The 27,573-nt window shown below is 39.2% G+C and overlaps 1 protein-coding gene across 5 annotated transcripts in view; it reads right to left on the bottom strand.

The window, feature by feature from the left end:
* The window catches only part of CYB5R4 (cytochrome b5 reductase 4), a 111,180-nt gene that overhangs the window by 59,299 nt on the left and 24,308 nt on the right, over nucleotides 1-27,573 (bottom strand). For 3 of the 5 annotated variants that reach the window (XM_088840732.1, XM_055432958.2, XM_055432957.2), the window contains exons 3-4: nucleotides 14,307-14,407; nucleotides 7,039-7,120 (exon numbers count right to left, since the gene is read on the bottom strand). In XM_088840732.1, coding sequence (XP_088696858.1) covers nucleotides 7,039-7,120; nucleotides 14,307-14,407 — 183 coding nt within the window. Of the gene's footprint in view, nucleotides 1-7,038; nucleotides 7,121-7,476; nucleotides 7,647-14,306; nucleotides 14,408-27,573 lie in introns of those variants that run through there. The other 2 variants (XM_055432960.2, XM_055432959.2) reach the window with 1 other exon arrangement.

Consider the following 27,573-nt stretch of genomic DNA (forward strand, 5'->3'; position numbering starts at 1 on the left):
TCCAGTGAGTCAACTCGTCGCATGAGGTGGCCAAAGTATTGCAGTTTCAGCTTTAGCATCAGTCCGCTTGTAAATTACATGAGTAAATTAGCTGTCAATTTACTTGTTTCTCAGTGACTCTGTCTCTCTCTGGATGTTTTTCATATCCTCTCATTGTCTTGGTGTTCTTTAATTTGACGACAGAGAGACTACGTGTAGATTTCTTTTTATTTATCTTGATCAGGGTTTGGTGAATTTGCTATCTCTGAGATTTGTGATTTATCAATTCTGGAAAGTTCTCAGCCATTCAGATGCCTCTTCCTCATTCTCACTACTACTTCCTTCTGGAAATCTGATTGTAAGTGTTAGATCTTATTACTATATTCCCTGTGGCTCTTGAATGCTTTTCTATCCTTTCGTTTCTCTGTACCACATCCTGTCCAATTTCTGCTGCTCAATCTTATAGTTCACTGGACTGTTGTATGTCTAATCTCTCACTGTTCATGTTATGCACTTTTTCATTTCACCAGCTCTATTTTTCATTTCCAGAGGTTCTATTTTTTTCAATTCTACACAATTACAAGTCTCCTTCTTTACTACGTTATTAATTTATTCTTACTTTCCTAATCACATCAAACAAAATTATTTATTCTGTGTACAAATAATAAAGTCCAAGGGGTGAAATTCTGCCTTTATTTCTGCTGACTTGTTTCCTCAAGTGTTGTTTTTCACTGTACACTAATAACTGCCACTTTACCTGTGGGAATTTTGAGGGTTTTAGATTGAAAGTTTTCCCACCACTAAAAAAAAAAGGTATCTATAAATCTGCCAAGCAGCCTGAGAAACCAGTAATGGGAGACCATTTTACTTCCTGGTTTGAGGTTTCTAAGACTACATAGGTGGTATATATTTGAATTCCCAACTCATATATGGGTAAGACTGTGGCTACAAATTCTCAAAGGAAAATTCTCTTTCCTCTCACCCGGCACCTCATAAAAAAGGTCAAGGCAGACTATCCTACATCTCCCTTTGTTGCTGGACAGATTTTTCCGTTAAGCCTTTTCATTTCACTGATCATACAGACTTCAGGAGCAAAGCCACAGGCAGGGATTTCAGTTCTAATTCCTTCCCTTTACCGACCCAAGATCTGATCTTTCTTTTCCTATGTGACCATTATAATTCCTGTGTAGCTCTAAGTTCCAAGTATCTGATAAGTGTTTTCTGAAAGTGAAGGTGTGAGAACTAGCTTATCACTTTGCATTGCTCCTTCTAACTACTTTTTTCCCCTTAACCTGGCAACTTCCCTGTGGAATCTGCTCATTTTAAACAGCATCTGCTGCCGGACTTCAGGCTCCACTACAAAGCCACAGTCATCAAGACAGTATGGTACTGGCATAAAGACAGAAATATAGATCAATGGAACAAAACAGAAAGCCCAGAGATAAATCCACGCACCTATGGACAGCTTATCTTTGACAAAGGAGGCAAAAATATAAAATGGAGAAAAGACAGTCTCTTTAACAAGTGGTGCTGGGAAAACTCGTCAGCCACTTGTAAAAGAATGAAACTAGAACACTTCCTAACACCATACACCAAAATAAACTCAAAATGGATTAGAGAGCTAAATGTATGACCAGAAACTATAAAACTCCTAGAGGAGAACGTAGGCAAAACACTCTCCGACATAAATCACAGCAGGATCCTCCAAGACCCACCTCCCAGAATATTGGAAATAAAAGCAAAAATAAATAAATGGGACCTAATTAAAATCAAAAGCTTCTGCACAGCAAAGGAAACTATAAGCAAGGTGAAAAGACAGCCTTCAGAATGGGAGAAAATAATAGCAAATGAAGCAACTGATAAAGGATTAATCTCCAAAATATACAAGCAGCTCCTGCAGCTCAATTCCAGAAAAATAAATGACCCAATCAAAAAATGGGCCAAAGAACTAAACAGACATTTCTCCAAAGAAAACATAAAGATGGCTAACAAACACATGAAAAAATGCTCAACATCCCTCATAATCAGAGAGATGCAAATCAAAACCACAATGAGATACCATTTCACACCAGTCAGAATGGCTGCTATCCAAAAGTCTACATGCAATAAATGCTGGAGAGGATGTGGAGAAAAGGGAACCCTCTTACACTGTTGGTGGGAATGCAAACTAGTACAGCCACTATGGAGAACAGTGTGGAGATTCCTCAAAAAACTGGAAATAGAACTGCCATATGATCCAGCAATCACACTCCTGGGCATACACACCGAGGAAACCAGAATTGAAAGAGACACATGTACTCCAATGTTCATTGCAGCACTGTTTATAATAGCGAGGACACGGAAGCAACCTAGATGTCCATCTGCAGATGAATGGATAAGAAAGCTTTGATACATATACACAATGGAGTATCACTCAGCCATTAAAAAGAATGTATTTGAACCAGTTCTAATGAGGTGGATGAAACTAGAGCCTATTATACAGAGTGAAGTAAGCCAGAAAGAAAAACACCAATACAATATACTAACGCATATATATGGAATTTAGAAAGATGCAAATGATAACCCTTTATATGAGACAGCAAAAGAGACACAGATGTATAGAACAGTCTTCGGGACTCTGTGGGAGAGGGTGAGGGTGGGATGGTTTGGGAGAATGGCACTGAAACATGTATATTATGTGAAACGAATCGCCAGTTCAGGGTCAATGCACGTTACAGGATGCTCGGGGCTGGTATGCGGGGATGACCCAGAGGGAGGATAAGGGGAGGAGGGAGGTGGGAGAGGGGTTCGGGAGGGGGAAATCATGTACACCCGGGGCGGATTCATGTCAATATATGGCAAAACCAACCAATATAATACTGTAAAATAATTAGCCTCCAATAAAAATAAAAATTAAAAAAAAAAATAAACAGCATCTGGTGTATTTGGTGAAACATTTTAAAGGTTCTCTGTCTTTCATTTCCAGGCAGGCAGGAAGGAAATCCTGAGAGTCCTTTCATTTGTTTCATGCTTATGACACACAGAAGCCTAAGGAGCTGGGACACTTTCTGACCACCCTGAATGGTATTATAGAGAAGCATGTGACCTTTAGTACCAGATTGTCTAAACAAGACATGTAATATTTAGGGTGAAGTAAAGTTAGTCACTTAGAAATTTTAGTTAAGAACGTGTTCCCTGCCGGCAGTGATCTGGTGAGCTCTGGAGCAATTAAGAAAAGAAAGGGATTTGTTTACAAAAGTAATGGCAAAACCAATACAGTTATGTAAAGTAATTAGCCTCCAATTAAAATAAATAAATTAAAAAAAAAGTAAGCTGGTTTGGAAGAACTGTCAGACACTAAAGTTCAAACTAATTTGCTTTTGGTGTATCAGCAGACCTCGTTTATTGTGCATTGCTTTATCCACTTTGCAGATACAGCGTTCCTAAAAAATTGAAGGCTTGTGGCAACCCTGCATAGAGCAGGTCTACTGGGGTCATTTTTCCAACAATATTTGCTCACTTCAGGTTTCTGGGTCACATTTTGGTAATTCTGGCAATATTTCAAAATTTTTTTCATCATTATTTTATTTGTTATGGTGATCTGTGATCAGTGATCTGATGTTACCACTGTAATTATTTGGGGGCACCATGAACTGCATACCCACGTAAGACTGCAAATTTAATCTATAAATGTGTATGATTTGACTGTTCCATGGACTGGCTATTTCCCTCTCTCTTCCTCTCCTTGGGCGTCTCTATTCCCTGAGACACAACAATTTGATATTAGGCCCATGAACATAACCCTATAATGGCCTTGAAATGTTCAAGTGAAAGGATGAGTTCCACGACTCTCACTTTAAATCAGAAGCTAGAAATGATTAGGCTTAGTGAGGAAGGCATGCTGAAAGACAAGACAGGCTGAAAGCTGTTTTCTATGTCAAACAGTATGGAGATATACAAGATTCATGCTGTTTTCATGCCTGCTAACACAACATCTAGGCTTCTCTCGTGGCTCAGTGGTAAAGAAAGTGCCTGCCAAGCAAAAGACGCAGGTTTGATCCCTGGGACAGGAAGATCCCCCGAGAAAGAAATGGCAACCCCCTCCAGTATTCTTGCCTGGAGAATTCCATGGGCAGAGGAGCCTGGTGGGCTACAGTCCATGGGGTCACAAAAGAGTCAAGAGACGAGTGAGTGACTAAACAACAACAACACAACATCCATTCTGTGGCCTGTGGATCAAAGAGTTATTTTGACTTTTAAGTCTTCTTATTTAAGAAATATATTTTATAAGACTATATAGCTACCATAGATAGTGAGTCTCCTGATGGATCTTGGCAAAGTCAACTGAAAACCTTCTGGAAAGGAGTAACTATTCCAGATGCCACCAAGAACATTCATGACTCATGGGAAGAGGTCAAAATATAAACTTTAAGAAGAGTTTGGAAGGAGTTGATTCTAACCCTCACAGATAACTCTGAGGGGTTCAAGACTATGGTGGAGTAAGTAACTGTAGATGTGGTGGACATAACAGGAGAACTAGAATTAGAAGTGAAGCCTGAAAATGTGACTGAGTTGCTATAATTTCATCATGAAACTTGATAGATGAGGAGTTGATTCTTAAGGATGAGCAGGAACCTACTCCCAGTGTAGATGTTCCGAAGGTTGTTGAAATGACAACAAAGGATTTAGAATATTACATAAACTCAGCTGATAAAGTAGCAGCAGCAGTACTTAAGAGGACTGACTGATTTTGAAAGAAGTTCTACTGTGGGTAAAATGCTATCAAATAGGTCTATATAATACAAAAAAGCATTCATGAAAGGAAGAATCAATCAATGTGGCAAATTCCATTGTGGTCTTATCTTAAGAAACTCCACAGCTGCCCCCAACTCTAGGAACCAACCACCACCCTGATAAGTCAGCAGTCATCAACATCAAGGCAAGACACTTCACCAGCAAAAAGATTACAACTTGCTGAAGGTTCAGATGATGGTTAGCTTTTTTTTTCAGTAATAAAGTTGTAGGGAAAGAGCAAATTAGCCAAGATGGCATGGTCAGGCTCTCTTGCCCCACAGCCTCTCACTCTTGCCCTGCTGCTGCTGCTGCTGCTGCTGCTAAGTCGCTTCAGTCGTGTCAAGACTCTGTGCGACCCCATAGACAGCAGCCCACCAGGCTCCGTTGTCCCTGGGATTCTCCAGGCAAGAAAGAACACTGGAGTGGGTTGCCATTTCCTTCTCCAATGCATGAGAGTGAAAAGTGAAGGTGAAGTCTCTCAGTTGTGTCCGACTCTTCATGACCGCATGGACTGCAGCCCACCAGGCTCCTCCGTCCATGGGATTTTCTAAGCAAGAGTACTGGAGTGGGTTGCCATTGCCTTCTCCGCACTCTTGCCCTACGTTTTGTAAAGCTGAGATCACTTTTAGCACCACACATGAGTGTCACGAGGTGCTCCCTTGGTGACGGGCTACCCTGTGTGGTAGCCTGTATGAGTTTCACCATGAAAGCCCTGGCTGATGCAGCACTGAGGCTACACTGGAATGACACCATGATTATGTTATACGAGGTTATGTTATGGTTCTGTTATGGCTACATTACGGTTATGTTGTGGCTGTTGCTATGGCTGCTGAATCAGCCAGAAGAGAGGATGTTATGCTGCTGTTCCAGCCAGGAGAGAATAAACGTGTCTGAACTTCTTATAGCTCCTTGAATCTCCTTCCAGCCTCGGAGCTTTTGCCTTGCCTACCCTGGGTTCAGCAAACAGTGCAAACAGTATGAACAGCAAGACAACTGGCATCACGAACAGGATGAGCAATACAGAAGTGCTTTTCAATTAAGGAACGTCCATTGTTCTTGCAGACATGCTGCTATTGCACACTTAATAGACTATAGAAGAGGGTAGATATAACTTTTATAAGCACTGGGAAACCAAAAAACTCACATCACTGCCTTTACTGTGGCATCGCTTTATTGTGGAGGTCTGAAACTGAACTTGCAATACTTCTGAAGTCTGCCTATACACGTGTAATGCTTATTTGTCTTACAGTAGTATTAGTAGAAAGAAAAAAGTCTTTTTGGGTATCTGCTACACTGCTATCATGCTAATTTACTCATATGAATTATTAGCCCTATCAATCTTTGCATAGATTAAAAAAAAACTTGAGGCTCGGTGATACAAAGAGCCATCTTTACGGCACCATCAACAGGCCATGGAACAAGGATTCAAATCTAGGTAAGTTGATACTATTTTTACACAGCCAATGGAGGCCTCCATCAATAAAGCCTGGAAATACAAAACTCACTTAACTACATAAACAGTAGCACAGTCAGGTCAAACAAGCCAATTTACTCCTACTTTGGATGTCAAAATCAAGAGTTGTTCAAAAGAAATGACTCCATTCTATCCACAGTAAAGGACTTATGCAAAGTGCTTCTGCCACTCTTACTGCATGTTGAAACTTTGCAAAAGGCACTATTCCAAAAGAAGCCTAGGAATAAAGAGATGCTCTCTGACACTGTGCTGATTGCAGAGTGGCAGCTGTCAAGGTAAGGGCAAGAAATGGGTTCTTTAAAAAAGTACTTTAAAAATCAGAATACGGGTTGTCTATGATAAATAGTCAAGGAATGGGAGATAAATATGGGAAAGAAAATTTCACTGTATAACTTTTTATATTTTCTGATTTTTGAGTCACGGGAATACAATTACATATTCAAACAATTACACTCTATGAAAATAGTCTAAAAGTCAACTCTAATCAAGTGTTCCACTACTGTATGTAACGAGACTGGTTACATACAGTCTTGTAACAAAAGACTAACAAAAACCGAGTAAACAAAGTCCTTTCACTTCCATTATGTTTATTCCCCACACTACGAAAGTTCTCTCAAAATAGTCAAATTTTTCAGGTAAAGTCACTGTTTCATTCTAAAGAACTAAAGAAAAACCTTTATAGTAGCTGGACTAGAAGGCCAGTGAAATGAGAACAATTTAGTGATTTATTTAAATCTATTTGCTGAAATCCCTCAAAAAAATAATCCACCTGTGTCAAACACCAATGCCAGTTTAGCCCTGGATCCACGTACCTTTAGGAAGAGCAGGTTTCATGGCCATCCTGCCCACCAGGCATTCTTTCAGCATGGATTCATAGTTGACCCAACGATGAACCTGGCATGGGAGAAAAGTAACATAAAAGCAACATGACTCTAACTCCATGAGATGCTACCATTTTTTTCTGATCAAAACTAGACATTCTTACACTGCTCTGAAAAACTAAAAAGCAGATTCAATCAGCCAACAAGGGAGGGACAGAATGAGAGCATATGCAGGGATGGTTTAGAAAAATGTTTTCCAAGTGTTGTCTACAGACCTCTGGAGAATCCCGATGCCCAGATACCCACGAGGTCTTGACTAGTGTCAATACTGGGTTGGTTAAAATGTTCATTCAGGTTTTTCCATAATGTCTTATGGGAAAACCTGAATGAACTTTTTGGCCAATTCAGTAACACTAAGATGTTATTTACCTTTTTCACTGTGTTGACATTTGCAATGGTTTTTGAAAAAGCAATGTGGGTAAAACTGCATCTTAGCACAGTTAGTGGTCTTAGCAAGGCAGCGGTCTCAATCATGATATTCTTCACCACCACAGACTCATGGGGATGGAAGGAACTGGTTTCATTTGAGAATATCCCTCCTGAAGTAGAAAAAACAACTTTCTTAAACCTGAACCCTTGGTTTCAGGACTTTTTTTATATGCTGTGTGACAAATGGGAAGTTCTCAAAAACACTTACGCTGCTAAGTAAGACGGTTTCCCTGAGGAAAAACATTTAGGCAACTGTTTGATTTGCATATCAAACTGTATTTTTTCTTGAAAGGCTGTTTATAAGTAAAAGAAAATGAATGACCTATAAACTAGTTACTCGGACTTGGGTATCTGATAGACATTTTCTTAAAAACGAACAAAGTGAGATTGTCACCTCAAGGAAAACAACTAACAGTATTTGTTGCCAGACTTAAAAATGGGAATTAAATTTAAACAACCTTTCTGGAGGACACCTTTTCAATATACACTAAAAATCTTAAAATATGCAACTCTTCTATTTAGTAATTCAGGAATTTACTTGGGAAAATAAAGATCCGGGCACCAGGATACTCATCATAGCACTATTTATATTAGCAAAATATTAGGAACAACCTAAAAGACCAATTCAATTGTAAAAGATCATAACAGAAAAATCATAATATATTATTCAATAAATGCTATATAATAATTAAAATAATCAGGTAAAATAATACTGTCACCAGAATCTTTATGTACATTTCCTGAATATATAAATTTACACTAAAATAGAAACTATGTAAAAAATATATATGCAATTATAAACGGGCAGTCACTAATATAAATTGAAATATTATTTACCAAATATTTATGGAGTATCCAGTTATGTGTAAAGTACCATCTCTAGGGCTATATAGAATTTTAACAGAGAAATGAAGGAGAAAGACATTCAAAGAGGCAAAGGTACAGGGTTTATCAAAACTAGCGATTTGCTCAAAGCACTTCAGTTTGCTCAAAGCAAGCTGCATGTTGAGAATATACCTTGATATATTATTTTTAGGCCCTCAAAAGCCAGACTAATGACCTTAAATGTATTATACTGTGTGAAATGGAATATTTCCTGCCACATCAATAAACAAGGATGAAATAGCCATCAGAGATTTCAGGCCTCCAAAAGTGAATTTCTGAGCCTGGAGGGCCCCCAGAAGGGAGAACAATGCCTGCTATGAAGCAGCTGTTAGCTGAGGAACTTAAGACTGTCACAGTCATCAGCCATTACCTCCCTCCCATGGAAGCCAGTGAGCCCTAAGGGAATTCAAAAAGGAGAATACTTGCTATCAGTCTACAGCCACTCTCTACAGATGAGGAATTGGGGGTGTAAAAACAGATGGGTGCAGGATGCTGGCCCTAGACAGCTAAGAAACACATGAAAGAAATGATTTCAGAAAGCCCTGAAGCTAGTATCTTCCATGTTGCTCAGTCATGTCCAGCTCTTTGTGACCCCATGGACTGCAGCACGCCAGGACTCCCTGTTCTTCACTACTTATCGGAGTTTGCTCAAACTCATGTCCATTGAGTCGGTGATGCCATCCAACCATCTCATTCTCTGTCGTCCCCTTCTCCTCCCTCCTTCAATCTTTCCCATCATCAGGGTCTTTTCCAATGAGTCAGTTCTTTGCATCAGGTGGCCAAAGTATTGGAGCTTCAGTCTCAGCATCAGTCCTTCCAATGAATATTCAGGGTTGATTGGTTTGATCTCCTTGCAGTCCAAGGGACTCTCAAGAGTCTTCTCCAACACCACAGTTCAAAAGCATTAATTCTTTGGCGCTCAGCCTTCTTTATGGTCCAACTCTCACATCCATACATGACTACTGGAAAAACCATAGCTTTGACTACACGGACCTTTGTCGGCAAAGTAATGTCTCTGCTTTTTAATATACTGTCTAGGTTGGTCATAGCTTGTCTTCCAAGGAACAAGTGTCTTTTAATTTTGTGTCTGCATTCACCATCTGCAGTGATTTTGGAGTCCAAGGAAATAAAGTCTGTCACTGTCCCATGTATAGAAGAGCACTAAATTTCTTAGTTTGAGATATCAGGCTTTCCCTAATTAACAATAATCTTTCATGTTCAGACTTTCTGCCCCCTTTGCTGCACACTTCTATAAAATCTGACTCCTTCCCTGCCTCCTTGGAGCAATTTCTCAGAGCTACCTGAGATGCTGCCTCTGGGATTGAAGTCCTAAGAACTCTCAGTTTCCAGGTTGTGACTATTTTTCAGTCAACAGCTGCCAATGGTGAGCCTCTGAGAGCTGTACAGCAAGGTTCTAAGACAACTGTCTCTGAGAATACTACTTTAGTTGTCATGTTATCTAAACGGTACTGAAGGTAAAGGTATCAGGGCAGTATTAAAATACTAGGGTGAGAGAGGGTGATGGTGACCTGACTAGAGGCAGTGGGGAAAGGAAAAGGTGCAATATTTAAAGACAGAATCACAGAATTTCACCAGAAATTTGATATTGGGGCACATTTGTTACCAGGAGTGTTGCCCCAGAATCATAACCCTGCCCCTCCTTCATGTGGAAACTAACTACCCTTATCTGAGTTTCTGGCCAATTAGAAGCTGCTCCTAAAGAACTTTCTAAAGAATCGGTTAGAACCAACTAGGCCCAAATGGCAGAAGACCTGCTGACCTCCACTGGACTGAGCCCTCTTTATATGTTCACTGTAATACATTAGCATGCTAAGGGACACATCCCCCAGTGCTACAACAGTTGACAACTGCCATGACGACAACCAGAAGAACCCCAAAAAAGGACCGAAAAGGAGTGTTGCCTCAATTCTGGATCCAAACCACACCCCTGTTTCAGAAAAGTCATTAATATTCCTCCCACTCTTTACCGAATTCCCTCCATTTTACCTCAACCTTCTATATATATGGTGTCTCAGTCTGAGCAGGGTTGAGAAATTGATCTGCAAACTAGTTCTTGCTTCTCCATCCTTTGATCACTGAATAAAGTTTATGCTGTTGCAGTCTCATCACTGGTTTTCTCATTGGCTATACGAATCTGAGCAAAACAAGAACCTCCCAGTTGAGACAAGGGGTCTCGGCCTACGATAAGACTTGGGTACAAGTCCAGGCAACTGATTCGGTAACACACTGAGAGAAGGCAAAGATTACTCAAGTGGTTTCAACTTCTCATTTCCAGAAACAGGAAACAGGAAGGAAAAAAGGGAAGAAGAATATGAGTTGATGTTATCTGAGGGTGCACTAAGCTCAAGTATCAACAAGTTATCACACTGTCCATCCAAGAACTGAAGATACTAAACAAGTAATCAGGAGTGAGAAAAAAAAAACTAGACAGAAGTCTGACAGTAAAGAGATTACTTAACATTCTTTGTACTCAAATACTAGATATCAAAGATACAAGAAGTTTCACTATTGTTTCTAGAATATAAAGTTTCCTTCTGTAGTGAGGAAAAGTCATAAACAAACATCAACGGTCTTATTAAAGCCAAGGGGAATGTAGCAATCTGATAACTAGTGTGGACAAAGAATGCAGCCTGCCATTTTAATAAACAAGGATCTTGTAGCCATAAAGCGATCAACCATGACAGCTGCCCACTACGGGGTGCTCTAAGGGGAATTCAGGCTCCTCTGGTGGCTCGGTTGGTAAAGAATCCATGTGAAATACAGGAGACTTGGGTTGGGAAGATCCCCTGGAGAAGGAGATGGCAGCCCAGTCCAGCATTGCCTGGGGAATGCCATGGACAGAGGAGCCTGGTGGGCTACAGTCCATAAGAGTAGCAAGAGAGTTGGACATAACTTAGTGACTAAACCATCACCACCCACCAAGGGGAATTCAAGATGGAGAAAAAGAGGATACTGGCTCTAGAGAGTTAAGGTGACATCAAAGGAGTAATTGATCTTCCTATACATAGAAAAACACTAAAATCATTAACTTGAGAGGTTTTCTTAGGAAAAGGAGTACGTCAAGGCTGTATATTGTCACCTTGCTTATTTAACTTATATGCAGAGTACATCATGAGGAACCCTGGGCTGGAAGAAGCACAGGCTGGAATCAAGATTGCTGGGAGAAATATCAATAACCTCAGATACGCAGATGACACTACTCTTACGGCAGAAAGTGAAGAGGAACTCAAAAGCCTCTTGATGAAAGTGAAAGAGGAGAGTGAAAAGGTTGGCTTGAAGCTCAACATTCAGAAAACAAAGATCATGGCATCTGGTTCCATCACTTCATGGGAAATAGATGGAAAAACAGTGGAAACAGTGTCAGACTTAATTTTTTTGGGCTCCAAAATCACTGCAGATGCTGATTGCAGCCATGAAATTAAAAGACGCTTACTCCTTGGAAGGAAAGTTATGACCAACCTAGATAGCATATTAAAAAGCAGAGACATTACTTTGCCAACAAGGTCAGTCTAGTCAAGGCTATGGTTTTTCCTGTGGTCATGTATGGATGTGAGAGTTGGACTGTGAAGAAAGCTGATCGCCGAAGAATTGATGCTTTTGAACTGTGGTGTTGGAGAAGACTCTTGAGAGTCCCTTGGACTGCAAGGAGATCCAACTAGTCCATTCTAAAGGAGATCAATCCTGGGTGTTCATTGGAAGGACTGATGCTAAAGCTGAAACTGCAGTACTTTGGCCACCTCATGCGACGAGTTGACTCACTGTAAAAGACTCTGATGCTGGGAAAGGTTGGGGGCGGGAGGAGAAGGGGACGACGGAGAATGAGATGGCTGGATGGCATCACTGACTCTGTGGACATGAGTTTGAGTGAACTCTGGGTTTTGGTGATGGACAGGGAGGCCTGGCATGCTGTGATTCATGGGGTCGCGGAGAGTCGGACACGACTGAGCGACTGAACTGAACTGAACTGAATAATCTTTTGATAATCAATTGATGTTTTTTTTTCAGCAAAAATTCCTATAAATCCTGGTTTATCCCTTACCTCTTTGAGAACAGCTTCTTAAAGCTATCTGACAGGCTGCTTCTGGACTCTAATTCTCAGTAATGCCCCGAGTGCATTGTTTTTTATTTTTTGGTCAACAAAAGGATTGTAGAAATTGCTAAAGAACTTAACAATATAGCAGTTCTTATGACTGCCCCCCAAACAAGCTTAAATAAGGTCCTTACAATCACATGACACTAAGAAATATAAACAGGACTAGATGTTACTGGAAATTCATCTATGGAAGAGTACATTCAGCATCAAGAAGTTACAGGAGACAACTAAAAATTGTCTCTTGCCATCTGCCTCTACAAAGATGAAGTCACTAGCCACTGCAGCCACTGACCTTCAACATACCCTGAAAGGAATTCAGGGCACAGATCAAGAATGAGACACTCTGTGTTCCGGTAAAAACTGGCAAAAAAGGCCTTCAAAGAGTTCGACATTTTCAAGAGAAGATTTTATGAGCCTAAATTCTTACATCTTCTCACACTTAGAAAAGCACTGAAATCACTAAGAGTGACATCTGCTCTTTGTGATTAACAGCAAGCCTCTGCCAAAATATGAGCTTGACTACCTGTACCCCACTTCAAAAACATATGACCTCTCCCGTAACCCCATAGCAGCAGTTTCTCAGAGCTCTCTGAAATGCTGTCTCCCAGACTACAGTTCTCATTTTGCCACCAATAAAACTTAATCACAATTCTCACATCGTTTTTTTTTTTCAGTTGACACACAGGAGAGATGAAAATCTGGTAGATAAATTTTCCTGGCAAATGTTCCCAAACTTTTCTATTTCACTTGCATTGCTAGCAGATAACCAACACAAAATTACAATGGGAATTTACCTTAAATTAGCAATAAGAGCCTCCCAAGGAGAATCCTAATATCACCGATAAGCAAAAATCACTTTTCTCCAAACCGGTAAAAACATTAATAGCAAATGATATTTGGCTATTTAAGAAGGTGTGTGTAAGTACATTAAAATACAAAACAAATTGCATTTCTGGTAGCCTGGTAAAAAAATAAATATCCAAATGGATGAGAAGATAAGAGGAACAGAAATTAAATTTCATTTGTTCAGAAGGCAACTCTAAAAATAACTGGTTCAGGTATCTCAACTGGTAAAGTCCAGTACTACAACATGGTTATTAATCATCATTAAAACACAAAATAAAGCATTTGTCAGAGGAAGGCAAATTTCTATTCCTATCAAGATGTTTAAAAATAACAATTCAGTCAATTGATAGTAGTTATCACATACTACCTAATTTTTAAATAGTATAAGAAATAATCACTCAAATAAATATAAGGGGGAAAAGTGACTCATTTAAATATCTTTTGATATATACAGAATCTCTGCTATCACTCTAGGAAAAATGTTCCCTATTCATTAATGATCTTTCTACATAACATACAGATTGAATATAGCAAAATAGGCTGATTATGTAACAATCACCAAACAAGAAAAGACTAAGAGCCAAGAAGCTAATTGACTTCTTTTCTCCAACAGTCACTGCCCCCATTAGTCAATCATCACCATGACCGAAACTGATAAAAACTGAGTGGACAGCTGCCAGCAGAGAAGGCAGCAAACACTTACGCATAGACTCTCAGGTACAGATTTGAGAGCAACTCTAAAGTGTGAGTAAAATAATTCAAAGGCAAATTAAATGAGCGGTTGCTATTTATGAGCATCTTCCCACACTTCAAGCCAACACATCTGAAATTTATGCCACTGTTTTCTTTCTCTCTACCACTGCCACACTACTGAACCTAAGAGTGTGGGCCCACTAGGATACAATGGTCACTTTCAGCACCTTACCTGATCAAAAAGGTCAGTACCATCTGATCCTGCTGCTCTCATAAGTTCATCTTCTCCGCCAGGATGATACTCCATATATGGGCTGACATTATAAACAAAGCCTACATCAAATAAGGAGAAATAATACCCTAAATGAACTTCTTAAAAACTGTACAAAGTATATGTTTCAATAAATTTTTCCAAATACATTCCACTTAACAAACCATTACTCAGAAGTATTAAGGATATAAAGGGTCTGAGGTTTCACCATACTTGCAAGCTAACAAGTTAGGCTGCTGGTTTCATGGGTCCTGACAGAAAACACAAGACTCCCAGGTTAGAGACAAAGGACAGCTGAGTACTTACATCAGCAGTGGTAACTAGAAAATTCAGCATCTACGTAAGTTTCCCAAGCCCCAATTCCCACAGAGCTATGTGAAGAGGGCCAGATAAGCAGCTGTACACTCAACGTGCTGTATGATGGAAAAGGAACCTTTAGTGCAGGAAGCCCTGAACCTTTTATAAGGGGCAGTAAATACACCTGCCCTTTGTTCTGGAGGGAGACATGATCTCTGTTTATACTGAACAGTAAACAAACCTCTCCTTTGCTCTAGAAGGAAACACTAGCTGTACCACTGAAGGATGATCACCACACAAAAATTTCTGAAAAGGTGGCTAGAATAAGACAGAGTCAGTGCCTTGGCTTGTAAGATGTGCAAAAGACCTATAAGAGAACTGCCTCCCAACACACACACACAAATCATAAAACACTGAATATTTTAAAAGTTCTCTCTCCTCCCATCCCTCTTCCCCCACCTCTATCTCTCATATTATCACATCATCCTCTATTGCCCTGGCAGGAGAATCTGATGAAAAATAATGGAGCTGCCATCCATAAATCAATCATCTCAGCAAAGGATGAGAGATGGGGACTGGGTCACTGAGGCACGCTCTGTGAAAGCAAGCACAATTGTTTTCTGCACTTGTTCAAGGAACCAGATTACTGTTTAGATCTTAAGAATTCTTTCATCTTCCCCAAATATTTATTGCATCTGTTCATATATTTCACTATACTTTTGTTCGGGAACCATTGACAGAAACTGTCCTGCCATGGCAGGCAGGGTAATAACCGCTTGAGTGTTATCTCACAACATGGAACCCAGAACTGACGAACTACTGCCAGCTGGAAGAATTCAGGAGAGGGCAAAAGGGGTAAGGAGACACCCACCTGCCCACCTTCCAGAAACCGTCGCACTGGAAACTATCTTGACTGAGAGATGCAGTCACAGGCACAAGTAAGATGATTGGCCAGAGACAACCTGGAAAACTAACCTTATTATTATAAAACCTGAGACTGCGAGCCACATGGCAGAGCAGTTCTCCTGGGTTCTCTCACCCTGCTGCTCTCCCACCCAGGTTCCCCTTTCCAATAATGTCTTTTGCTTTGTCAGTACATGTGTCTCCCTGGATAATTCATTCCCAAGTGTTAGACAAGAGTCCACCCTTGGACCCTGGAAGGAGTCCACCTTCTGGTAACATTTTTATCTTTTAAGAAAAAAGAAGAATAGGAAGCAACAAATAGAGGAGAAGAGCTCACTGAATAGCCTTCCCAAGGAAGTGAACTTTTTTTAATCCTTTATTTGAAAACTAGATAGTAGACAAATCTAGCCTTTCAAGACACCTCAAGAGTGCAAGGAGAACAACTGGTTTTATTTCCAGGACTAATCCTTCTTTATGTAATGACTTCCATGAATTTAAATAAACTCGGATAATTTAAGATGTTCATCCTACATAATCACCTTGGAAGGAAAGTAGTTAAATTTCAAACCCAAGAAGGGTACCTGCAGTTTCCCCACCAATTTAATTTTGGAAAATAACCAGCCAGTCTGAATTGCTTCATAAAATTACTTAAAGGTAATTTAGGCAACAAAAAGAGGTAAATTCACAAAATCTCTCTTTCAGCAGTCCTCCAAATAAGTCAGGAAAATGGAGCCGGGGGGGGGGGGGAAACTGGTGGAGCACCTCCTCTCTCCTTCCTGATAAACCTTTCCCAGCCAATTTAGAAGGAATTTTTGCTATTGTTTATTGCTCTGAAGTCCCACGGACCACAAATGTCTAAAGTAATGATTAGGATCAGAGTTATTCCCAATAGGTTTTTAAAGACAGAGAATGCATTCCAAACATTCAGAGTTCTAGTGTTTCTCAGGAACATGAAATCTATACATGATCATCTAATCTTCTGATGGAACTCCACGTGTTTCAGCAACAGCAGAGAGATGACCAGGAAGCTTAACAGCTGATCAGCACAAAGAGTCTTGTATCTCCCACATGTGTTCTCGACTGCCTCCCAGTTCTTTAGATTGACCTTCATCCTCTCATAATCTACCCTCCTTTTTGATGGACTCCAGACCTGAAGAACTTCTCATTCCCTTCAAGTGGACAAAACTAGGAATCCTTATAAAATCCCTCACTGTGTGGAATTAAAGCCCAAGAAATGTTAGATCCAACCACATTTGGCAGTGTTAGTAATTTGCTAATTATGAGACTTTCAAACTGTTTCAAACAACTTTCACCTGTTCCAAAATGTGAGCGGTGCATCTCCCCTGGTTCAGAGACTCTCTCGTCCCTCTTTTTCTTTTTCCCTCTTATCTCTTTCCTTTTTTTTTTTCAAAAGCATTTCCTACCAACTAAAACTTTGACCCCTGACTGTGGCAGAAGAAAAGAGTCACAAAGAACCTAGCTTTATGCTTTTCTTTCATGCTTTACTGTATTCTATTTGCACCATGGGTTTCCCAGGTGGCTTAGCAGTAAAGAATCTGCCTGCCACTGCAGGCAGTGAAAGAGACTTGGGTTCAATCCCTGGGTCAGGAAGATCCCCTGGAGGAGTAAATGGCAACCCACTCCGGTATTCTTGCCTGAAAAATCCCATGGACAGAAGAGCCAGGCAGGCTATAGTCCATAGGGTTGCCAAGAGTCAGACATGACTTAACAACTAAACAACAACAAATTTGCACCCTGCATGACTTTTAAACAGCACTTTCTAAAGTGCAAGATTTGTCTCCCATAAGTTCTTACCACTTGACTTTTAGAATTGTGCAACTTTCTAAATTTTAAAATGACATAATGTCTTTCTAAAGCTCTATTTTTTTTTTTTGTTCAGGTGTGGCAGATTTACATAGCTGATTGCCCTCTACACATAAATGAATAGTATTTATGGACCCAAAGATATAATCTCATTAATGCTAGGCTACTAATAAATTTTGCAAAACCTAAATCCTAATAATAACATTAAGAACAAGAATGGATAGGAATGGATTCATGAAACATCAATCCCAAATGGTGCGAAACTCGGCTGAGACCAAGATCCTCCAGTCATAGCCCAACTGCTGCTTTTAGATTATTTACATGGATGACTTTCAGTGGTAGAGGGAGATTTAAGGAGGCTACTTACCGACTTATCTACCTGTCTATCCCCTCCTTTGTGCTGATATTTTATTTTTTGTATTTTGTTTTTTAAACCCCAACCAGGAGTAGATAGAAGAAATGGACTGGCTGACTACTGTGAAGAATAGCAACTTAATTTCACAACATATACACATACCAAATCATAATGTTGTACACCCTAAACCTCTGCAATGTTATAGGTCACCTGCATCTCAATGAAGCTGGGGGAGAAAAAAGAGAAGGAGGAGTAACTTACTAAAACTAAATCAGTTCCATTAGGAACATATACTTTAATGTTTAAATATACCAATATAAAATGCCATATCAATATTCAGGGGTACATTTTATAGCTAATTCAGCCTAGCAGAGCTGCAGTGAAATTGAAAACACACTCAGAAAAACAGCTACACTGACCTCTTTAGGCAATGCACTGGCAGTATCTGTTCTAATATTTTCAAACTAAATTACCTTGTTTATGTTATATATCTGGAGCTCTGAGCTCTCACATAAGTTCCTAGAATAAAAACTAGCCACTTCAAAATTATCAAATCAATCACAGAATGACAGTCTTTACAACGTATTGACCAGAGATGTATTAATATGTCTTTTGTTACCTGAATGTTATTGATGGGAGACATTTCAATATCATTTCAGGTATAACCTGAATACTAATGTTGCCATTTTATATGCAAAGAGCTCTTCCATCTTAGCAAACACTGCCTCTGGTTTTTCATGTACATTTAAATTTGTGATAATTTAAACCCTAACTGCTATTGATAAAGACTATGGGCATCTTATCACAATACATTAATTTCAAGCTTGTGTAAGTTTGTGTGTACAAATTTTAAAAAGTGTAACAGAAAACATACCAGTTGCCAACCCTAACAATGTTACTATGACTAAGCAATTAAAAGTGATCCTGAAGTTCCTAGCTGCTGCTGCTGCTGCTAAGTCACTTCAGTCGTGTCCGACTCTGTGTGACCCCATAGACGGAAGCCCACCAGGCTCCCGGTCCCAGGGATTCTCCAGGCAAGAACACTGGAGTGGGTTGCCATTTCCTTCTCCAATGTGTGAAAGTGAAAAGTGAAAGTGAAGTCGCTCAGTCATGTCTGACTCGTAGCGACCCCATGGACTGCAGCCCACCAGGAAGTTCCTAGCAACTAAGGATAAAAGAGATATTAGTTACAGAAGTCTCATGATTTAATGTTAAAAAGTTTTAAAATGGAAACAAACAAACAGAGATTCATCAGTTCTTTAAAGGGGAGACTCCCTTCAAGTTTTTGATACCGATATTGTGAAAAATTATGAGTCCCTATATAGGGGTCATGGACCATATAATAGATACCACAATTTAACAAAATGCAGAAACATTCTTCAGGGAGCAATTCTCCCATACTCCCCGGCCCTGGGCAATCACAAAGGTACTTTTGGTCTCTTTAGACTTACATATTTTGGGCATTTTACATAAGTGGAATCACACAATATGTCATCTTTTGTGTTTACCTTCTGTCATTTAGTATACTATTTTCAACATTCATCCATGGTGCTGCATGTATCAGTACTTCATTTCTTTTTATGGCTGAATCATATTCCATGTACGGATGGATCACATTTTATTTATCCACCCATCAGCTCAGGAAAACTTAAGTTGTTCCCACTTTTTAGCTATGATGAATAATGCTGCTATGAACATTTGTGTACATGTCTTTATGTGGACATATATTTGTATTTCTCTTCAGTATATACATTGGATTGAATTTCCTGGGTCATATGGCAATCTATGTTCGACTGCCAGATCATCTCCCATTCTCTGCCGCAATGGGTGAAGTTTCCAGTTCCAGAGAGCTCTTTTTTAAGTCACTTCTCCAACTCCAGTTAGAGAGGAAAAGCCTTTTGCCACCTAGAGAACCTGAATCACACCTCATATCTCAAATAACTGAACTCAGAACTGGAATGCAGCATGCTCCAAACTATTCTTAACCCCTAGCTCTAGATGACACAGAACAATGTAAGATTCAAGTGATATTTCATATCTATTAATCTACTTCCAGAGGAGGCTCTCACAATTTTTCAGGTTAGGTAACCACATATGTGAACCCTTTACAGCCCACCAATGAGGAGGGAACTGTATCCCCATGGCTCAGGCCACACACTGTAACTAATAATGTTTCATTTTTTCTTTGTTCTATTTTATAAGCCAGGGAGTTTCAAAGTATGGTTGAGGGGCTCCCTCACAGCTCAAGACTCTTTCAGTGATCCAAGATCAAAACTTTTTCATAGTGATATTAAGATGCTGCCTGCCTTTCTAAAAATCTCATTATTTCACAAGCGCATAAGATTAAAAACAGAAGGGGATATCAGAATATAGTTGTCATCTACAAAGCCATACATTAAAGATATCTGCCAACATGTGAAACAATGCCACTTATTCACTATGTTTTGTTTTGGAAAACATATTTTTCATGAAAACATTATTAGTTATGATAATATACAGTAAATTTATTTTTTATTAATTTAAAAAATTCTTTCAATTTCTCAATGTTAATTTCTGAAGGGTAAACTTCAATAGATATGAATATCATAAACAAAAGTTCTTTGGGGTCCTCAATAATTTTTAAAGGAGTAAAGGGATCTTAAAACCAAAAAGTCTGAGAACTACTGCTACTAAGGAAAAGTGGTATTTTTATAATTAGATTTTAAAATAATTTTTGTTTTAAAATTCAAAAACAAATGTAACTCCAAAGCCCCACATTACATTCACCAACAAAAATTTATTTAATATTTATCACACATGTACAAAGTATTATGATACTATACTGTGGTATGCCTATGTATTACACTAATCACCACCGTTCATTTTATTGGCTCTAAAATAAATGGAGGAAAAAAGGTGTGCTCACATAGTAAAATACGGCATACTTCACTGCATTCAATGCACAGATCCATTTTTGCAAGTATTGTGACTACTCTGACATCTTGTGTTCAGTAAAGAAATTGCACGTTATTTTCATTATTTTATTTTAGAGATAAAATAATGAGAAACTATTTTGATAGGATGTTTATCTATGAAATGAAACTATATATGATGTTTATCGAGTTCTAAAAATTGCTGAGAGAAGATGTTTAATAAACACAACAATGATTGCGAATTTGAATTTTTCTCTTGATTCTATTAATGTTTGCTACATATACTTTGGATCTGTTATTGGTTATAAACAGAGTTACTAATGATCCTTTCAACACTACAAAATATTTTTTATCTCTAGTAATATTCTTTGTCTGGTAATAGTTTTCATCTGATATCAATATAGCCCATCCTATTAGAGTTACTGGTTGGTCTATTTCTGGCCATGCTACGTGGCTTTAAGGATCAGAATTCCCTGACTAGGGAGTCAAACCTGGGCCCAGGGAATGAAAGCATCAAGTCCTAATCATTGGACCTTCATGGAATTCCATATATTTACTTTTTACATAGTATAGTTTCTCCTACACATTTACTTTCAACTCTTGTCTTTTATATTTAAAGCTTATCTCTCATTATGTAGTTGGGTCTTGATACACATATACACACAGAAAATCTCTTTCAGTAAAAATTTACATTTACACGTAATTATTGATGTGACTGAATTTAGAGCTACCATCTTATTAGCCTCCCTCCCCAGACTCGTTTTCTTTCTTTTTTTTTCAGAAAACTTTCCAAGTTTTCTGTTCGTGTCCTCTTTCAGTGACTTCTTTTGGGCCAACCAAATATTTTTTTAGAATTTCATTTTATTTATGGGTTTTTAATATACCTCTTTGCACTGTATTTTAAGAGACTGTTGTACGCATTACTTACAATATATATCCTTAAGCTTAACTAGTTTACTTGAGTTAATGTTGTAACCCCTTCACATGTAATATAAGAACCATTTACCACACTCCATTCCTGCCACTTTAAGGAGCTCTACAACACAATGCTATAGTTTTTGCTTGAAAAAGTCATGTATGTTTTAAAAGATAAGGGGAAAAAAGCCTAACCCTTGTTTCCTCTCCAAAAGATCTGAGTATCCATCTGGTATCATTACCCTTTAACCTGATTAATTTCCTTTAGAGCTCCTTGTAGTATGGGTCTGCTGATACTAAATTCTTAGTTTTTGTTTATCCAAAAAAGTTCATCTTTATTTCATCTGTATCCTTAAAGTAGCTTTAATGATACAGAATTTAGAATTGATGGGTTTTTTGTTTTTTTTATCTTCAGCAATCTTTTTTATAGGGTCTAGCTGTTTTACTTCTGGCTCTTTTCAACATTTTCTCTTTATCTTTGGGGCTTTCAGCAGTCTGAATATAATGTGCCCCTATGTGATTTTCTTTGTATTGATCACATGTGGATTTGCCATGCTTCACTTCCCTGGTGGCTCAGCTGGTCAAGAATCCGCATGCAATGTGGGACACCTGGGTTCTACCCCTGGGTTGGGAAGATTCCCCTGGAGAAGGGAAAGGCTACCCACTCCAGTATTCTAGCCTGGAGAATTCCCTGGACTGTATAGTCTATGGGGTCGAAATGAGTTGGACACGACTGAGCAATTTTCACTTTCTTTCATTTTGAATTGATAATTTTAGGCTTTTCACCAATCTTGGTCAATATTTCTTCAAATATTTTTCTGTACCATTCTCCCATTCTTCTCCTTCGGGAATTGCCAATAAACATATATTAGACATTTTTATTTTATCTCAGAGGTCCCTGAGCCTCCATTCATTTTACTTTGGGTCATTTTCCTCTCTGTTCTACAGACTGGATAATTCCTATTAATCTCGAAGTTCACTAAGCTTCCTTTTGTTAGTTCTAATCTGCTATTAAGCCTATTTGGTAAAATGTTTTATTTCATATATAGCACTTCTCAGGTCTACATTCCCATTTTTCATAGTCTATTTGTTCATTATGAAAAATATTGAGACTTTCTGAGATTTCATATTTGTTCATTTATTATATAATCTATGTTTCTCTACTTCCTTGAGTATTGCCATAATAAGTACTTTAAAATCCTTGTGAACTAAATTCAACATATGGGTCACCTCAGGGTCAATCTCAAAGAGCTGTCTTTTCCCTTGAGCATGTCTAGAAACTCTGGATTATATTCTGGTCGTTGTAAATAATATGTTGTAGAAAATCTGGATTCTGTCACATTCCTCCAAAGATTATTGCCTATTTTAGTAGGCATTTAACTTGACTGGAGTCAAACTCTAAACTCTTCAAGCCAAGACTGGGGGTCTAAATTTTAATCACCCTTCACAGTACCAAACTGGGTATGACCTCAAGTTAAATGCCATAAGAAATGGCAATTCACCCAGTGATAATTCCTTCTTACAAGTACAGATGAACCTTACCCTCTAGTTTCTGTCTGCTTTTGGTTGCTCACCAGTGTTTTTCTATAGCTTTTTTTTTTTTTTAAATATGTTGTTCTGAGTTTATCGTTGGTATTTGCAGGACTGTTAGCCCAAAAGGAGTTAATCAGCTATAACCAAAAGCAGAACCCTGCACATTATTTTAGAAAACTAGGCAATTAACTTGCTACTTTCAATCGAGACAAATGGATTTTATAATGATTAAAAGTAAATCATTTTGGGTCCTAGGTATTTAAGAACAATAAATAGAATGTAGGCTTGGAAGGTTTTGGATAATACAGCATTTTAGGACTTCCGGATTAAAAGCACTCATTTGCCTCTCACACTCCTCAAATCTTTCTAATGACTACAAAGAATAAATAAAGTCATAAAACCACAAAGGCACAGAAATTTGAAGAGAAGACAACAATAAAATTTTGGAAGACTGACAAGCAAATGATAAGCAATAATATAATTAGCAGAGTGAAGAAAGGTGAAATAAAGCCTATGTGTAAATTGGAGGGGAGCCAGTATGTACAACAGAACTCCCAAAAGGTGCAGTAATCAGAAACCTCAGGTAGTTCTGAAAGTGAGCGTGCAGGATGGTCTACAACATTTAAGCAATATGATGCTTAAATCCTCTCCTGCATCCCTTACAACCAAGAAACAAGCCCCTCCCTACCTAAATCCACAATATTTAATTTAAATTTACAACATTTAAGCAATATGATGCTTAAACCCTCTCCTGCATCCCTTACAACCAAGAAACAAGCCCCTCCCTACCTAAATCCACAATATTTAATTTAAATCTACAATATTTAAGCAATATGATGCTTAAATCCTCTCCTGCATCCCATACAACCAATTAACAAGCCCTTCCCTACCTAAATCCACAAGAAGTGTAGGCTTACTCCCTAGGGCAATGAGATACAGCACCCTCAGGGAAACAGCACAGTTAGTGGAGAAGAGGCCTGAACTGAAAACAAGAAGTAAAAGTTCGTGTGTCAAAATATTAACAAGCTCCACCTCCTACCACCCATCACAGCAGAATATCTGCAGATGATTGGAAAACTGTAGCCTAAAAGAATAGACTTAGACAAAGGAGGCTGGGGATCCCTGCCACTGTGCTTAGTTGCTCGGTTGTGTCTGACTTTTTGCGGACCCCATGGACTGTAGCCCGTCAGGCTCCTCTGTCCAAGGGAATTCTCCAGGCAAGAATACTGGAGTGGATTGCCATGCCCTCCACCAGGGGATCTTCCCAACCCAGGGATGGAACCCAGGTCTCCCACATTACAAGTGGATACTTTACCATCTAAGCCACCAGGGAAGCCCTTCCTGCTACTGCCCCCAGACAATTCATAAAAAATTGTTCTGCCCATACACGTGGAACTTCCATTCAGCTTTCTGGGCCATCACTGTCACCATGAAGGGGCAGAACATTTGACCAAAGTCTCTAAAATTAAAATTATTACCTTGGGACTTCCCTGATGGTCCAGTGGTTAAGAATCCACCTTTCAATGCAGGGAGATTTGGGGTTCAATCCCTGGTTGGGGAACTAAGATCCCATGTACCGCAGGGCAATTAAGCCTGTGCACTTCAACTAGAGAAGCCTATGTGCCATGATTAAAACCCAGCATAGCCAAAATACATAAATAAACACACATTTTGAAAAAAAAAATTAGTATCTTAAGTACTTATTGTCAAGTTCTGCTGCACAATTTTTAAGGTGGGGGTGCGGGGAGACTAGAAATGAGACCAGCACTACCTCAGAGAAATGAGAACCAGGTAGCAACTGTCCTGAATATAACTTAGAAATTCAAACTGCACCAAACAACTTCAATGATGGCCAGTCCAATTAACAAAAGGGCTAAAATAATCTGGTCTGGATGCCTTAGTTTGCCCAGGAAAACTGAAATGGAATGTAATAAAGGTCTCCAGCACTTCAGAAGGTAGACTGGCATAATTATCAAAGGTCATCTTATGTGACATTATTAGTACTAGGAAAAACAGTCCTGACATTTAACTAAAAGGAAACTGACCTGTAAAAGCATTAAAAATTAACCAGCAGTCTGAGCAGTCATACTCTTGAGTATTTTGGGGGAAAAATCCACAAACTTTTCCTAGAAAGACTAATGACCAAACATTATTAACAACAGTTACCTTTACTATTCTTAAACTGATTTACAACATACAACAGTATTAAGCAAGGCATCCTATCTCTAAAGGATCAGTTTTCCAAACCCCTCTTTCCTATTCCATGAGATAATTTCCCTCTGTGTCTTAGGGCTACCAATGACAGTAACCCCAGCTCTGAACTGCCCTGCTGTTTTAAAAAAGGCCAACTATGTCCTTATGCTTTGAGTTATTTCCTATTTTCCAAAACAAGCAAGCTGCAAAGGTTAATTAAGATGTAATGATGCCGACTTCCCTGATGGTGCCATGGTTAGGACTCTAAATTCCACAGGATGACAAGCCCCTTTGAGGAAATGGGACACACGAACCACTTCTCATCACCTTTGAAAGAGCACAGCAAAGAGAGATGTTGCTGGGGCTTCCCTGGTGGCCCAGTGGTTAAGACACTGCATTTCCACTGCAGAGGGTGTGGGTTCGATTCCTGGTTGGGGAACTAAGGTCCCACATGCTGTGCAGCATGACCAAAATAGAAAAAAACCAAAAATGTTGTTATAAACAACTGAAATTTTAACAAGCCCTTTTAGGGCCAAGGATGCCAATTTAGAACTCCAGACACAAGGGGATTCTGCACCCACTCAATTATTTTTTCACGGTCCTGTACCTTATGAAATGATCATGAAAACTGTGTGAACGGGGCAGATTTGAGAAAGGTGGACCACCTGCACAGTACCTGCTCCAAGATTTGAGGCTACAGCAGGAGAACCAAGACAAGTTCATCTACATTTTAGGCCTGCAGGAGCACAAGGTATGATCAACTACTGGGGAAGGAGCAAGAGATTCACCCATGTCACAGATCAACCCTGACAGGTAGCAAAAGCAGTCTGCTGCCGGGTAGGGATAGTAAAGCCTCCCACACGCGAGTCCCTGCACTGATAGCAAGCCTTAGCTGCTGCTGGAAAGAGCAGGAAACACACATCCTCCTTTACTCTGCACTTACGTGAGGCAAATACAAGCCCAACACTGGAGGAGGGACAGAAAGCCAACTCAGGCCAGATTCTATGCTGATATGAACCAGATGTCTTCTATCACTGGAAGACAGGTGGGGAAACTGCTCGCCTGGAGAAGGAAATGGTAACCAACTCCAGTACTCTTGCCTGGAAAAATCCCACAGACGGAGGAGCCTGGTGGGTTACGGTCCATGGTGTTGCAAAGAGTCTGACACGACTGAGTGACTTCACTGATTGAAGTAGAAAATATAAAAGGAAAACTACATCATATTAATAGTCAAACTGCTGAAAAACAAAGCAAAATTTTAAAGGCAGGCAGAGAAGAGAGAAACCTTACATCCTACAGGAAAACAGTTAAGAATAACAATGGAGTTCTCATCTATGCAGACTAGAAGATGGTGTGATATTTTTAAAGTGCTGAGGAAGATAAATGGCTGAATCTAGATTTTACACCCAATGATAACACATCCCTAAATGAAGGCAAAACAATGACATTGTCAGATGAAGAAAAGCTGAGAAATTTGTTGCCAGAAAACCTGTACAAGAAACGTGAAAGACAGGTCTTTAAGGGAAATCTGGATCAACATAAAGAAATAAAAAGCACTGAAAATGGTAAAAATATGGGTAACTTTTTCATTTTCTTAATCTCTTTAAAAGATAAGTGACAGTCTAAGCAAAAACAGTAATATATTGCAGGATGTATAGAGTATGTAGAATAAATAACAAGGATTAGATAAGACACAAGAGAAAGAAATGGAAGTACAGCCTATATACTCTTATACTATATGTAAAATGGTATAATACTGTTTGAAGGTAGACTGTGATACATTAAAAATGAGTATCATAAACCCTTAGTGTAATGACTAAAACAAAGATGACAAAAAGGTATAACGAATAAGTTAACAGTGAAGATAAAACGGATTCATTAAAATATAACGATGATGATGTCAACAATGCAGGAGACCCGGGTTCAATCCCTGGGCCGGGAAGATCTCCTAGAAAAGGAAATGGCAACCCACTCCAGTGATTCTTGCCTGGAAAATCCCATAGATAGAGAAGCCTGGTAGGCTACAGTCCATGGGGTAGCAAAGAGTGGGAAATGACCAAGCGACTTCACTTCGACTTCACTTTCACTTTCATGTCAACAACAGATGATACCACTCTAATGGCAGAAAGCAAAGAGGAAGTAAAGAGCCTCTTGATGAGGGTGAAAAGGGAGAGTGAAAAAGCTGGCTTAAAACTCAATATTAAAAAAAACTAAGATCACAGCATCTGGTCCCTTCACTTCAGGGGCAGTCGGGGCCATCACCGTTGTGTCTCAGGAAGCCGCCCAGGTCTTGGAG

The sequence above is a fragment of the Moschus berezovskii genome, chromosome 10 (assembly GCF_049115385.1).
Source record: "Moschus berezovskii isolate FMDL1 chromosome 10, NW_MosBer_1.0, whole genome shotgun sequence".
Classification (NCBI taxonomy): domain Eukaryota; kingdom Metazoa; phylum Chordata; class Mammalia; order Artiodactyla; family Moschidae; genus Moschus; species Moschus berezovskii.